The 15,449-nt window shown below is 44.6% G+C and overlaps 1 protein-coding gene across 2 annotated transcripts; it reads left to right on the plus strand.

Moving 5' to 3' along the window:
• The first annotated feature begins 2,123 nt into the window (after positions 1 to 2,123).
• Positions 2,124 to 15,203, plus strand: CCDC28A (coiled-coil domain containing 28A). 2 transcript variants are annotated; one of them, XM_068231676.1, is made up of 6 exons: positions 2,124 to 2,211; positions 5,108 to 5,292; positions 8,684 to 8,844; positions 9,041 to 9,195; positions 10,696 to 10,718; positions 13,436 to 15,203. In XM_068231676.1, the coding sequence occupies exons 2-6, from the start codon at positions 5,135 to 5,137 to the stop codon at positions 13,488 to 13,490; spliced, it is 552 nt and encodes a 183-aa protein (XP_068087777.1). In that variant the 5' UTR covers positions 2,124 to 2,211; positions 5,108 to 5,134; the 3' UTR covers positions 13,491 to 15,203. The 2 variants fall into 2 exon arrangements, with proteins under 2 accessions (XP_068087777.1, XP_068087778.1); XM_068231677.1 differs by having other exon boundaries at positions 13,440 to 15,203.
• Positions 15,204 to 15,449: the final 246 nt, after the last annotated feature.

Raw genomic sequence — 15,449 nt, forward strand, 5'->3', positions numbered from 1 at the left:
AGGTCCCCCTGCACTCTGCAATCCCTCATAAATCACAGCCTTGCTGTGAGGCTGTGTTTACATCTGTAGTGTCAGTCTCAGCTGCTCCCCCGCCTCCAGCATAGCTCCGGTCCCTGCCCCCGTCCCTTCCCTCCAATCAGCAGGGAGGGAAGGGATGCAGGCGGGGACTGGAGTTCTGCAGGAGGCGGGGAGAGCAGCAGACTGACACTATAGAGATAAACACAGCCAGCTCTGACAAGCTGTTTGTCAGCAGCGTGGCTGTGATTTATGAGGGATTGCAGAGTGCAGGGGGACCTTAGGGGGGTTTGGGATAGCAACAGAGGCTGGGCTGTATAGGCAGATCCAGCCTCTGTATGCAGATAATATTCTTCAAACCCACCTCGGGTTCTCTTTAAGGTTTACTTAAAGGTAGCCAGAGAGGCCCTCCCACTTTAGGTAGCCAGAGAGTTTCCCCCTTTAGGTAGCTCATGAAGCTCCCCCTTTAGATAAACAGATAGCCCTGCTGTACCTAGATAGTAGGCGGAAGGAGCGCACACAGCTGGAACTGTTACAGTAACTCACTTCTCCGATCCACACACCGCATATACTTCCTGCTTCTGTGCTTCCAAAAGTATATATGGCTCGTGGATCGGATTAGTGGGTTAATGCAACAGCTCCAGCTGTGTGCGCTCCCCCACCGGTAGAAACAGGCAAACCACAGACAGGTACTGAGCACCCCTCATTGCTGTGCTCGGAGACATATGCCTCCCTTTGCTCCCCTAGCTACACCTCTGACAGTTCCCTGGTGTCTAGTGGCCTCCCTCCCTCCTATATATAGTTCCCTGGTGTCTAGTGGCTGCCCTCCCCTATACAGTTCTCTGGTGTCTGGTGCCTTTTCCCTCCCTCCTCCATATGGCTTCCCTGGTGATCTAGGCTTCATCTCCAATATAGCTTCCCTGGTGGTCTAAAATGGGCCACATGTAATGTTAAATGGGGAAACCACTTGGGTGCCAAATGTGATGGCTCTGTGGGCCACATTTGTCCCATGGCGGAATTTGACGTGTATGATCTAGCGGCTTCCCTCTAATGAGTTAAGTATATAACTTTTCTTTTTTTCTTCACAAGTTTACTTTAGAGTAAACCTGTGACATAGATAGCAGAATGATTTATATATCTACCTGGGGCTTCCTCCAGCCCCCTGTAATCTTTGGGCATTGTCCATCTGGTCCCCTCTGTTCTCCGCTGTCAGCCCAATAGTCAGGGTCTACCGTTCATACGCAGCCATGGCTGCACGCATCCTTGGTTAGTAACTTAAGGCTGCACAGTTAGGGCCCTTTTTCACTAGTGCGGTGTGATTCCATTGCAAAAAACGCAAAAACGAATTTGCATGCGAAAACGCATTAAAATTCACATCTGTTTGTAAGTATGCAAATTTAACCATGTCAATGCCTGTGTGCTTTTACATTGATTTTAAGCGAAACCCTACGCAAAATCGCATGGAAAACTCGCATAGCAAAAACGCAGGTGAATTTCCTATTAAATACATTGCAGGCGAATCGCACACTAAGCTTGCGGTGTGCGAATTCTGATGGCTCTGCTGTGCAGATTTTTTCTGCACAGTCCACCGCACAGAATTTCTAACAAGTGGAAACAGGCCCATTGATTTATATTGGTTATGTGAATCTGCATGCAGAAAACACATGCAGATTCGCGCTAGTGGAAACGGGCCCTTAATTCTTGTAACTGTGTAGAAGGGACAGGACCAGATAGACCCCAAGGGAGCACATGGACTACAGAGAAAAGCCCAGATAAGTATAAAACCTTGTGCTGCTGTCTTCCTCACTTCATAGGGAAATTCTCCTATGAAGTGGACACCCTTCATAGGAGAATCATCTCAAGTATACTAGCAACTTTGTCATCTCAAGTATACTAGCAACTTTTAAGGTGCATACATTTGTATACAAATTTACCATAACCTTATATCAACTTGGAATTATTTGCATCTCAGTGACCATTGCTACTAGTAGTAATCAATATTTTTCATTTCCTTGGCGCATAGCAGCAGTTCACGCTTTGCTCCACTAGAGGTCAGCACGCTTTTGGTGTGTGTGTTTTTTTTTACCATATGGTATTTTCCTAGGAACCTTTCTTTTCTGTGACTGTTTTACCTCCGGTAGTTTAGCAGGGCACACGTTCTCATGTCGGCAAAGCAGCTCCTATGAAATGTGTATGGTGCGTATTGCTATGGTAGCATTTGTTGCTGTGCAGAGCTATGGTAGGGATCATGTCGCTTCGGGGTGGTAGAAGAGATGAGCAGCGTGTGTAATGTACACAGACGCCCCTGCTGCAGCCGCTGTACACAGCATGCAGTGTGGGAGGGCTGGTTGCACCTAGTGTTGGCTGCAGTGCTATAGACTCCGTCTGATGATGACAGTCATATAAATGATAGATTATTGTCCGTACTATAATCTGCTGTGTTTGTTTTGCAGTTGAGCTTGTGTCAACGTCATGTATTCCTCCCATCTGTCACCAGTTCAGCCCTCCCCCCTACAGCATAAAGTTAGAAGAGCCCTAGGCAGGTTATACTTCCGTGTTTATTGCAAGTTACATTCCTATCCTGGTTTCATCTACTGGTTTTTTCACAATATGCTACAATTTCGTTCTGCATTTTAAATTGCAAAGCAGAAGTGAACATCAAAGCAAACCTGTCAATGCTTAGCTCGGTAAAGGAAAGCCTCTAGAGCCTCCATTTGCTTCACACCTCCTGGATCCACCCTCCAGCACTGGGACTCTCTAAAATAAGTGCGGCCGTGCTGCGCAGAATGCTTTGTGGCTGCGCAGTAGTATGAAGTCACTTGGGCTCAACTGACAAAAGGTGAGCCTAAACTGCTCTGTGCTGCTGCGCAGATGCAAGGCGTGTTGGGCCTGCACAGTGTGGGTATACTCGTTCACGGAAGCGAGCATGGCTGCGCACACTGCTCAACAAATCAGTGCGCATGGTCACTACTTACTACTGTTATAGGGAATACAATGCCCACTGTGAAGACGGTAAAATGCCCCATAATTTTGGCCAGTGAGTGCATGCGTAGAATGCTCCCGGCTACGGGAATGCGGCTGGGCCACGCATGCGCAGTGCGCCATGACTCGCCATGCTTACGTGGGCCTCTACCGGGACCAGGAGAAGGCGAAGGAAGTCGTTGTGGGAGCGATAGATTGGGGGGCTGGAGAAAGCCTCAGGTATGTATAAATCTTTTATAAGTGTTCGTCTCTGGTTTCCTTTAAAAGTTTGAGAGGGTGCCGTCCACCCAATCACATCAGCGGAATTTCCCTATGAGCTCAGTAGTCTTGTACTAATAATACAAACTGTCGAAGCAAACTGATTGTTGTTCTAGCATAACTAAGGTCTTGGAGGGCATATATGTTGTTTCTTCAACAAGAAGTACCCCGGAATCGGAGGGGAAAAAAACTGAATAAAGCCCATGGTGGGCTAGATTATGTCTTCCATAGACTCCAGATGCTGCTCATTGTCTTCTGGATCTCTCCTGTTCCCGGTCCCCTTAGTATTTGACTGGATCCGTCCGTCTAATTCCCCCCCCCCCCCCCCCCCAGCTGCGCCAATGGATTCAAAACTGTGCAGGTGTGAGTTCCTTCATGCATGTGCACTGTGGCAGTAAGCACTCATTGACAGGAGTGTTGATTTTAGCGAGTAGTGTACTCGTAGCTATGCAGAATTGAAATTTAAATGAGACAGCTGTAATCGCAGGAGAGGGAGGTTTAACTACCTAAAGATTGCTCCACGCCAATTTGCGTGGATGCCCCAGGACTGCCTAACACCAATTGGTGTGCAGTCCCGGGGGCGTGTTTTGACGGAGGACGCGCGCGCATCTCTGCTTGAATGGTGGAGCCCCGCTTCGTCATCAGTCTCCCAGCGGCGATCGCCGCTAGGAGACTGTTAGATGGCGAAACAGCCATCTGTTTACATAGTACAGCGATGCGATCAAAGGCAGCGCTGTACTGGGGACAGCTGTGTGACATGGCTGTCCCCCTGGGCGGCAGAGAAGTGATCCGCTATCATAGGCTGAAGCCTATGACAGCCGATTGCGCTGATTGGCTGGCGCAAGGAAAAAAGGGAGGGTGGGTTAAAAAAAAAGAAAAGGCACATTTATTGTAAAAATGTAAATAAATAAAAATTAATAAATATTTGTGAAAAAATAAACATTGGGGGAGAGATCACAGCCTTCCAATAGAAAGCTCTGTTTGTGAGCAGAAAAAGGGGAGGGGGAAATCACTTGTGTGCTGAGTTGCACGGCCCTGCAGCGAGGCCTTAAAGCTGCACTGGCCTAATTTGTAAAAAATGGCCTGGTCACTAGAGGGGTTTAAGCCCGTGGTCCTTAAGTGGATAACATACCCATGCGGCTGTCTGATCCGATGCGTCCAACGTCGGGTCTCACGTCGCATTCCATGTCACTCCTATGCCTCCTTCTTCCGGGTTAAAGGAGGAAGCGTGTGAGTGATGTGGGATGCATCGCATCAGACAACCGCATGGGTATGTTAACCCTTCCTCTCCAGTCAGAGCTGTCTCATTTAAATGTATTTTTCGAGTAGCGTACGTAGCTAATCAGTGAAATCAACACTAGTCGACAAATGCTTCTTTACACTGCGCATTTGCAGCTCAAAAATTGTGCATGTGCAGTTCAGAAACACTGCTTGGAGATATTTGAGGGAGGCTGGGGAGTAATGAGTACCGGGCATGGGAGGGACCCTCGAGACAAGCAGCAGCATCACGACTAGGAAAAGGGTAATCTAGCCCAGGGTTTTTCAACCTTTTGCATGTTGACTCGGTAACGTGAGTTGCGCTAATGTGTTAACAGGCAGCGTTCTTGCAGCATTAGTAACGGCAGAATTGCCATGCACTGAGCGGATCGTTCAGACACAGCCTTATCAGTCAGCCGACAGCGCGTACTCACACACACTACTGTTGGCTGAACGTCCGCCCAGCGGGAGGGTCTGAAAGACCCGTCGTTGCCGGATGTAGTGCGTGTGTACGCGCCTTTAGCTTTGTTGCTCCTTTATGTTTCAGTATCTCTGCATACAATGGGTCGTAATTAGTTTGTTTCTCACATTTTAGGTTAGCTAGAAGGAAAGAACGACCTCCATGGATGAGAGAAAGATGAAGCGGAGAAGCCCTAAGTCGTCTACCAGTCACCCTCCTCCCCCATCGAATTCCAAGAGAAATTCTGTCCCACTTAGCAAGAGCACTGGCTTCTCCAATGCTGTGCCACAGCCTGCTGCTCAAAAACCAAAGCTGAAAAGGTGATCCTTTGCACTGCAGCCACTACAGGATGTATGCAAGGTTCAGCTCATCCAGGGCTGATGTCTCATTGATGGACAATGGGTTGATGAATGACTTGTCTTTTTGGGTCTTTTGTGCTAAGATTTCACCTCTAGTATCTGTCCTTTACTAGGTAGTTTTACATACACTGTTTGATTCCCTATGTGTCAAAGATATTAGAGCAGCAGGGACAGCCATACTATACCAGGAAATGTGTTACATAACAAATGTATTGTACTTTCCACGTTTAGATTTTAGTGAATCTTATATAGTAAGTAAAGAGAAAACTATTCTAGGCATTTTCCATCTTTACTGCCTCTGACCAAAGCCAATCCTGATGTCATTTCCTCCCTTACACTTTTTTTTTTCTTTTTCATCCTGCCTGAAATGGTGTAAGCATTGCCAGACCTCCTGCCCGCTGAGCTCTGTACTAAAAACTGCACTGTCATATCTAGATTGCTTTTTAAACACATGTGAGCACAGAATAGCTTGTATTTCAGCAGCTTCTGCAGAGTGGTGAGGTGTATTTCCTTCCTCAGCATCCTGTGCACACAGACTTGCCCTCAGCCAATCAGTAAGGAGCAGGAATGGGGGGGGGAGAGAAATGACGAGCTTCCTTCTCCCCGGCGAATAGAGCCAGGGTGACTGATAAGATTCATTACAGCAGACACATCTATGATTATCAACTCAAGGAGACAGTGGTGGCCGGCACACTAAGGTTTACTGTCGTAGATATGTAACTTTTCATCAGAGGGTCAACAAGAGGAAAGGGGAGTTTCAAAGACACCACCTAGTTACAAACAGCTGCGTGCTCTTGAAAGTTGTATACAGCAATGCAGTGAAGTGTGGTTTATTCACTCATCAAGCTTTAGGCATTTCAATGCAATAGGTAGGTTCAGTGGTCACAAACAGTGGCTCTGTGCTGGAGGAACAGCTGCGGAAGAAGTACCGCCATGCGAAACGGCCGTTTGGCTACTCTCTTTTTGCCCTGCACCTACCGCCGACCACCTAGAATATGGTAGGACTTCTACTTCATATTGTCATCATCACATAATGCCACTCTAGGACGGAGCTTCTTTTTCCTTTTATGATCTACATTTATGATTATATTGGAATGCTTGCATTGCAGACTGCATGTAGACTACATAATAAACACAGAGCAGTTAGTAAATGGGATTTGATTTTATGGCTGGCAATTCCGCTTTAAATTCCAGCAAGGACAGTGAGACCTTCCTATACAGTGGCTGTGGAGTGCAGGTGGATTTAGACAGCCTGCTACTAAGAAGACCACACAGAGAAGTCAATGATTTTGCATTGATTTGACTCGTAGGAGTATTGTACTGTAGTTTGGGGAAGCAGGGCATAGGGAATGCAAGTAGCGTCACTGATATTTCTGTTATATACGTATTTCTCTGTACCTAATAGTAAATGGACAGCTGAATCACAGAAATGTGTGTGTCGTTGTGGTGTGGGTTTAACTTTCCACAGGCTATTTCATATTCAAGAGATTGTATTTAAACCTGACCTCAGGGCAGACTGCCAAACATGCAGCATATTGGAAATGTCAATACATAGCACAACAATGGTATTATTATTAATAGCAACTCAGCAGCATAACTAGATCTGTAGTATCTTCTCCTGGTTGGGACATGCAGTGCAGCAGAGTCAGAAAAACAAAACAAAAGAACATTAAACAGAACTTGTTTAAGTGAGAAGTGAGAGGGTTAGGGTGGCTGCCATGTTTATTTCCTTGTAAACAATACAAGTTGCCTGGCATCCTGCTGCAGTACAAGTAATTGGCGCCCATGTTAAATCTTTGAATTAGCGGCTATGGGTGGTTATTTGGGTGCCGGAGTTACACTATAGTATAGCCAAACTCTGGCTATTGGCAGTTAGGGGAGGTAGGGAGGAGGGGCACTTCGGCATTGAAAAAAGGTACCGGATATGGGAGGAGGCAGGCCAGTGGGACAGATGAGAGCTCTGCTGCTAACACTCTGCATGGGTTGTCATCAAATTGCTGCCAAATGAGCAAATCTTTCCATCCTGCACAATCAACCATTTTGATTGATTTCAGATGGAAATTGATCGGGCATCGTTTGCAGCATTGCTTTCTAGCAGATTCCAACACAGAGAATTAATGTGCTGGATATTGATAGGTGAAATTGACAAGTGTATGGGTACCGTAACATTACTGATATTCTACTATATATACTACCATGCAAGTCTTCTAAATGTACACATCTTGCTGATCTCTTTGACTGCAGAAGTGTCTAAAGCACACACCTGAAACAAGCATGCAGCTAATCCAGTCAGACATCGGTCAGAGCACCTAATCTGCATTCTTATTTAGGGTGTATGGCTGAAAGTAAGAGGCAGAGGATCAGCAGGACAGTCGGGCAATTGTTTAATAGGAAATAAATATGTCAGCCTACATATCCTCATTTCATGTGTGCTTTAAAGAGACTCTGAAGTCTTTTTTTTTTTGTCATATTTGTTTTTGTCATACAATCCTGTTAAGCATTAATGCCCAATTGAAATCGCTGCATCCCCGCAGCAGATGAATGATTTAATAGAGAGAAAGCGACCTGCAAAGTTCCACGACTTTGCAGGTTGCAGATCTTGCTGTCCTGACACACAGGGCTTCTTTTCCGGGAGAGGCTGAGCTTTGAGCTGTAGCTCAGCCTTTCCGCAATCAATCTCTGCGGATCTCCGCTTCCTCCCCGCCGCCTCTCAGTGAATGAAGACTGTGAGGGGCGGGGAGAGGCGGCGATCAGCAGAGATTGACTGCAGAGGAGGCAGAGCTACAGCCTAAAGCTCTGCCTCTATGAGGAAGTAAAGCACTGAAAGCCCGTGAGCTTTGCAGGGCTAATCCTCAGCAATAAATGATTCATCTGCCGTGGGGATGTGGCGATTTCACTGGGGCATTCATGATGAACAGGATTATATGACAAAAGCAGGGAAAAAAGACTTCAGAGTCTCTTTAATGGTCTTTGCTCATGCTGGTGTGCATGCAACATAATATATACATGTGTGCATTGCCAGCGGCTAATATAGTCGCATTGGTCCATCAGCAGATCTGCATAAGCACTTTCATGCCACTGTTTCCCAACATGTGACAAATGCAGGCAAACTTCCTTCTGACAGTTAGACTTGTGTCATTTGGAGATGTGACAGTAGCACAGGGGTCTCTCCACAGTGGTATAGCTACAGCAGCCTGGTCCACTGTAGCAGTTCTCCAGTATCCTTCTTCCTGAAGCTGTGCCTTTAGCAGTGAATAAAGGTTACTCATATCAATGTAATTACCTTTCACAGTTCTCTTATAGTACCTTTTTTATTGTTGTGTGGACTGATTTTTGTTTCCTTTATTTAAAGAGTTATTAAAGAAAAATCCAAATCTCAGGGAGAAGCCAAAGGTGCTTCCTCAGCCCCCATTCAGCACTCTTTCCTTACAGACGTGTCTGATGTTCAGGAGATGGAGAAGGGTCTTCTAAGCCTACTGAATGACTTCCACTCAGGCAAACTGCAAGCTTTTGGTAATATGGCTTCCATAAAAACAAAACCTCCTACCTGTTTAGATTGATGATGATGATGATTAGGGAGGCTCATTGTTTCTGTATAACTACTGTCAATGGGACAGTAACAGAAGGAAGCATACATCATTTCATCATAGCTTTTCATTACGGGGTGGGTTCATTTGCTAGAATATAAGAGTTATTGTTTATCTTGTAGGCAATGAATGCTCCATAGAACAGATGGAACATGTCCGTGGGTTGCAGGAGAAACTGGCTCGACTGCACCTAGACCTTTATGGGGAACTGGAGGAAATGGCAGAAGATAAACGAAAAATGGCCAGTGATTCCAATATGGACCGACTCCTCTCTGATGTATGTATAACAGGGCTCACAGCTTGCTACCAGTACTACTGCCATTGTGTTTGCCAGCCTAGAGGATTTGTTTGGAACTTGCGCCTTAGTTTATATTTTGTAGCTTAGTGTGTAAACATGTAAGTTGAATCTTCTGATCTACATTTGTGGTTTCTTTTCACTGTTTGTCATCCTTACCACGAAATAGATTCTATCAATAATTCAATATATCTAAATGAAGAATGCAGCAATATAGATGTTTTCATTCCAGATTCTGTGTCGGAGCTGTCCAACTCCAGTCATCGAGGGTCATATCCATGCCAAAGTTTAGGAAGGACTGAGAAAAGGAGAAATGTGTTCCCTACCATAGTCATATGTCCATTGTAATCCAGGGCCAATTTAGTATGTTTTTGTGATGTGGGAGTAAACTGGAGTTCCTGGAGGAAGCCCACAGACACCGGGAGAGCATACAAACTTTTGCAGATAGTGCCCTGGCTGGGATACGAACCGGGAACTAGGCCTGAACGATTTTAGGAATAAATTGAATTGAGGGATTTCTGTCCCAGATTTCGATTCGATTCACGATTAAATTAAGCTTTGTTCCCCCTCTGTGCCTGTTTGTTCCCCTCTGTCCCCCTGTCTCTCCTCGTGCCCCCTTTGCCAATTCATGTCTCCTCTGGATCTCTCTCCTTTGTGTCACTGTGCCCGCTTTGTTTATTTCTGTGTGTCTCTCTCTGTGCCCACTCTGTGTCTCTCTGTGAGTCCTCTGTCCCCCAAGCTGCATCAGTTCTGGACATAGCTTCCAGCACGAGTCCAGCGATGCTTGTCTATCCACTTCGCCTCCTGCAGGCTCTAATGCATGGAATACTTCCAGTATGTCATATGACATACAGGAACCTGGAGTTTTGCCAAGCACAAGAGCCGGCAGACGGCGATAGAGGACGAACAGCGTTGGACTCGTGTGGAAGGCATGTCCAACGCTGCAGGCCGCATGCGCCGGGACTTTGGGGAAGTTTGGAGCCGCTTCTTCCAACTTCCCTATGTGGAAATGACCTGATCGCGATATTCGCCACTTTGACAATTCCGAAATTGTGATCTTGGTGGTCACGATTTCGGTTTAAATTCTATTTCTTTCAGGCCTACCGGGAACCCAGCGCTGCATGGCAAGAGTGCTATTCTCTATGGCACTATGCTGTCCCCGTCTGTAGGTGCTTCCTCTGAGGTGCTACAGATTCATCCCCCACCCCAAAATACATTAGTAGGTTAGCTGATCTCCCCCAGTGTTTTCCTGGTGTGTGTTGAGGGCATCAGACTGTGAGAATGATTGATTATTTCAGTATTCTCTCTAAAGCAGTGTTACAAAAAAGCATAAATGATGTACGTGTAAGATAGTCACATGTCTTCAAAACTGAAATATCCAGTTTGATGTAGGGTTGTTTTTAATGTTGCATGTTTCAAGCATTGCTTGTATTTTTAAACATTTATAGCTTTTTTTTTTTTTTTTGTCTTTTTAATTCACAGCTGGAGGAGCTGAATTCATCTATGTATCCTTTAAAAACAGTGCCTAGTACTCTGTTTTTGGGCACCTAGCATACCACCCTCTATCCAGTCTCTATCCCGAGGCAGCCAAAGGCCTGCCATTTGTATAGGATCTCAGTCATATGGGTTTCCAGCATGGAGTGATGGCCCCTCATAAAGCTGAGCATTTAAAACAGAATTCCAGTTACAGCAACCTTTCTGTACTGTATGACCAGAGGGTCCATATTAGTATTACTGAAATGGCTGTGGTCATTGTAATCAGCCAATCTTCAATTTTTCTTGTTTGTAGCATTAATCTCCTTGCTGCACCATGCGTTTTTTCAGCAGATAGATAATTTCAGACATGTCCGATCTTGCTTTTGATCGTTTTACCGCTCGATTTCTCATAGAAGTGAATGGAAATTCATAAGAAAAGATAAGAGATTCGAGCGGGAAATCGAGGGGAAAAACAAATCGAAAATTGGTCGAATGGTAAATTGACTGAAAAAAACGCATTGTGTATTCCCAGCATTACAAAGAGAGGACTGACAGAGATGGGTGGATTTGAGGGTTTGTCTGACTAGTGTAACCTTTACCATTCACAACGTTTTGTTCCACTTAGTGCCCCCCTTACCATATGAAGTTGGCGGAGCACAGGCAGCAATGGTTGCACATAGCAGCCATTATTGTATGGGTCAGTTGTTTGACTGGTAGCCAGAGCTTTTGGCAGGTCATTGCAGCAGTGTCAGACACAGAGGCATCTCTGAACCACTACACAATTGTATTCTTTTCCTGGTCTTGCATTTTCTTTTTAATAGCTGCATAATGCAGCTGATTTTCATTCAAGAAACTGTGGTAAGCAGAATAACTTGCATAAAGTTTTCCCGCATGATGTGTAGAGAAGACTGCAGTACATTACTCTACTCATTTTGTGTAGAACTGTGCATTAAAGTATATCTCAGTTAAAAGCTCCCAAAAAGAGTATATATATATGTACATCCACAATGGTATCCACGCCTGGACTGTGTCCTCAGTTTCCACTCGCAAGCCTCTGTTAAGTCACAATCTGTCCCCATACTATACCCAACCGCGAGTAGTTGGGACCTTTGAACTGGACGTGGTAGCACTCGCACATGTGCAGTTGGTTCCTGGCAAATGCTCTGGGCGCACTCCCGGCAGCTTCCTGATCACAGCACATGCACTCTCAGCACTACCATGCACTGCTGAGAGGAAGTCCAGGAAGCCGCCAGGATGGTGCCAGAGGGTTGTGTGCGCATGCCTGAGTGCGATCATATCCGGTTCAAAGGTCCCGACCATTTATGGTTGGTGCCTAATACAGGATGGATTGTGGCTAAATGGAGGCTTCCAGCGGGGGGGGGGGGGGGGGGGGGTATGAAGGTGGGTGGGTTGGGCGAACCTGGGGTGGATACTATTGTGGATGTACGTATATACTCTTTTTGAGTGCATTTCTTTGTAACTTGGATATTTTTTTAAGCAGAATAATATGCATTGTTTAGTGCATACACCCCATGGAGTGTTACATATACTGTGCATTTCAAACTTATTTCTAAAAGTGCTACAATCTCTATATGGATCAGATTATTACCGGTACATGCACCTAACAATGTGATCTTGGCCTGTATACTGCTTCAGATACCAAAGTCAGCAATTGTTAGCAATTAGTATAAATCTAAAACCAAACACTTAAATACAGAAATAATTGTAAAGACAAGTCCAACATAAGAGACTCTCTTCAGTGTGTGCACTCCATATAGGCTGTAGGTATGCCAAAGGAGACAAGACAGCAGCCGCTACCTGATCAATCTAGCAGTGGTCACACCAATCGGGTGAGTTCTCTCCCTCACGGGGTCCCTGGTGGTGGATTTCTAGTTGATACTAAGCACTACCTACATCCTTACAATATACTGATTGTATATTGTAAGAATGTAGGTAGTGCTTAGCAGATTGAGCAGGTAGCTCTCTGGGCTGCTGTCTGGTCTCCTTTGGCCTTTTGGTTCTCTTTGGCCGAGATATCAAATATGCAAGTAGGCTCCTCAGTAGTGAAACCTCATAAAAAAACAGCTTACATAGCGTAATTCCATTAAACCAAAGTAAACTTTATTAAAATGTTGCACTCACATGTGCCTGGCATTTAGACAGGTTCAGAGTTTTATGGGCTGTCCCCGTTACCTCCCGAGCAGGCTAGCAGGTTGGTCACGGTCTCTCGTTCCTCCATCGCACACCACTCTGAATTTTCTGGGGGGAGCCTAACAGACTTCCCGGGTGTGGGTGTGTGTTAAATTGTTTGGTGAATACTACATGCCTTCTCACCATGGTGATAACAGTAGAAACAGCTCAGAGACGTTATTAAAGACAGGAGATGAGCTTAGTAAATTGAGGCCTTTGTCAGAACTGAAAAAAAACAGTTATAACATTTGCTGTCAGTTATAACTGAAAGGACAACTGATGTGCAAGGTAATGTGTCTTGTTTCCCTACAAGTGGGCAATATTACAGTTTAACAGTGTGCTGACCTGGAAACTGTTACGGGGTCATCAACATTTTTAAAAGGTAAAAGGGAGAATTCCATAGATCACAGTGGAGGAACAGGAGAGGAGATCGAGATTGAGGAGTAGACTACACGGAAGGGAAGTATGACATGTATGTTTATTTCAGCTTTTAATTTTCAGTTCAGGTTTGCTTTAAACTTGTCATGTGTTCAAAGTTCCTTAACAGTGACTTAAGACAGAAGCTCCACTTAGCAGATGCCCAAGATATCCCCAAAACAACCACCAGCTGAAGACATGCCTGCAGTTGTTCTCATTCATATCTCTGATACTACAATGTATTTTTTTGTCTAGCAGTATGCCAAACAGTGTAACTAGAACTGCTTTGTGGCGTGATGCATTCACATCATCCATACCTCATACTTTCACATTTCTAAATAAAACCAACAATCGGTTTACATGCTTACATTCCCAAGCCGAGAAATGCAGGGCTGTTTGGGCAGCGTGCAGTAATAGAAGTCTATTTTTGTATTCCATTTTTAGCTGAGAGGATACTTGCGTTCATAGGTCTCGGATGCAGGAAAGAGGCGGCCTGGAAGAGTTGCACATCACACCTACTTTGCTGGTCTGGCTGGAAAAAGAAAATTGCACATATGTTGTTCATTTTAGCCAAATAGAAACTTTTATCATGTTCCTTCACTGCACTAATAGAATTAATGTGACATTCTGGTTGGTTGGTTGGTGTGTTTAAAATGGATTTCTGTAGAGACAGTAGAGCTACAGACACATTTTTAATGATTGTGGTGAGACTTGTTCCGATGGATCACTTGAGGGGAGGACAGCTATAGACCCCCTTATCCATCCCCCATATCATCAAGAAATCCAGACTACAGGCTCATCTTGTAAAAGCACTGCTCAAGTCCAGTGTTCCCCCTCTTTATCTCTCCCACTCCATACTGCTCTGTTTTGTGCTGTGTATGGTCCCTTCATCCCCGTTCATAGCCTTCAGGCTAGCAAAGCGTGCTGTTGCTATCGATACCTGTGCATAGCATTGGGCCCCAAACTGTTGCCTGAGGGATCGAGTCCCATTCCCTGTGGGGGGGCAGAAATTTAAAGTGTGTGCATATAGCCCTAGTGTAGTACCAAAAACCAGTATCTGCAACTGTACAGCAAGATAATACAACATCAAGCAAGCTTCATACAACATACTTCAGGCCATGATCACATTACAGTACATCTGTACAAGGTGTTACATAGGACAAAACAGGAATTTCCAGTTGCAATATGGAGGCAGAAGCTTGTCTGCTGCTTCCCAACTGCTCAGTAGAAATCAACACGCATACAATTCATTTTGTTTTAAATTCTTCCACATGTGCCTAAGTGTTGTGGCTTTGGGGACCCTATATTTTCTTTTCTTTCTTTTTTCTTGCACTGTAATCCAGTGTTTGTGTATCATTGAAAACAGACAACCTGTTTATGTTCTATAACTCAGGTAGTGTGTCATTCATCTCAGATAATGGTGCATAGAAATTACATGAAACCTGTTCAGTATTTGCTGTGCAGCTGTCCACTGTTATGTTGGTTTCAGTCTGAGAGTATCTGTGGGTTTTATGTGTGTTCTGTCTTAACTGGGCCTGATTTGGGTAGTGTTGCAAAGCTACTTATCTTTGTAAAACAAAAATGCCTGTTAAACTCAATTATCATTATTTTTTGCATTCAGACAATCTATGTGCTTCCGTGCTTTGTTTGGTTTTTTTTTTACTATTCTTTGCTCGATGTTTGAGTGAGCTATTTGTTATTCTATAATGAACAAATGTATCAGTTGTATATATCTTATTTGTGCAAGCTGAAAATATTTTTATGACACTGCTTCAAATGCTGCTTTTTACTGAAATGCCTGATTTGTTTTGGCTGTTTTAAATATACATGTGGCACATACCAGCACTTTAATGTTTAAATGGCTCACAATTCTGTTTATAGACAAATAAATAACAATGTCATCTTTATCTTTTCAGTATTTGTGTTTTCTGATTTATTTTTGTATACTAGCAACCACTGTACAGCTAGAATTGTTTGAGAGTCCATACGTTTAGGCATATTTATCTATAAATCCACTTTAACTGATTGAGAGGCTTTTGTAACCTTATGTGGTAGAGCCCGTTTCCACTAGCGCGAAAAGCAGGCAAATCGCTTGGGGAAACTCTGCCATAGTAAATAATGGCGCCTCACCGGCATTGCCCACAGTTTTCGCA

Source organism: Hyperolius riggenbachi, chromosome 4 (assembly GCF_040937935.1).
Source record: "Hyperolius riggenbachi isolate aHypRig1 chromosome 4, aHypRig1.pri, whole genome shotgun sequence".
Classification (NCBI taxonomy): Eukaryota; Metazoa; Chordata; class Amphibia; order Anura; family Hyperoliidae; genus Hyperolius; species Hyperolius riggenbachi.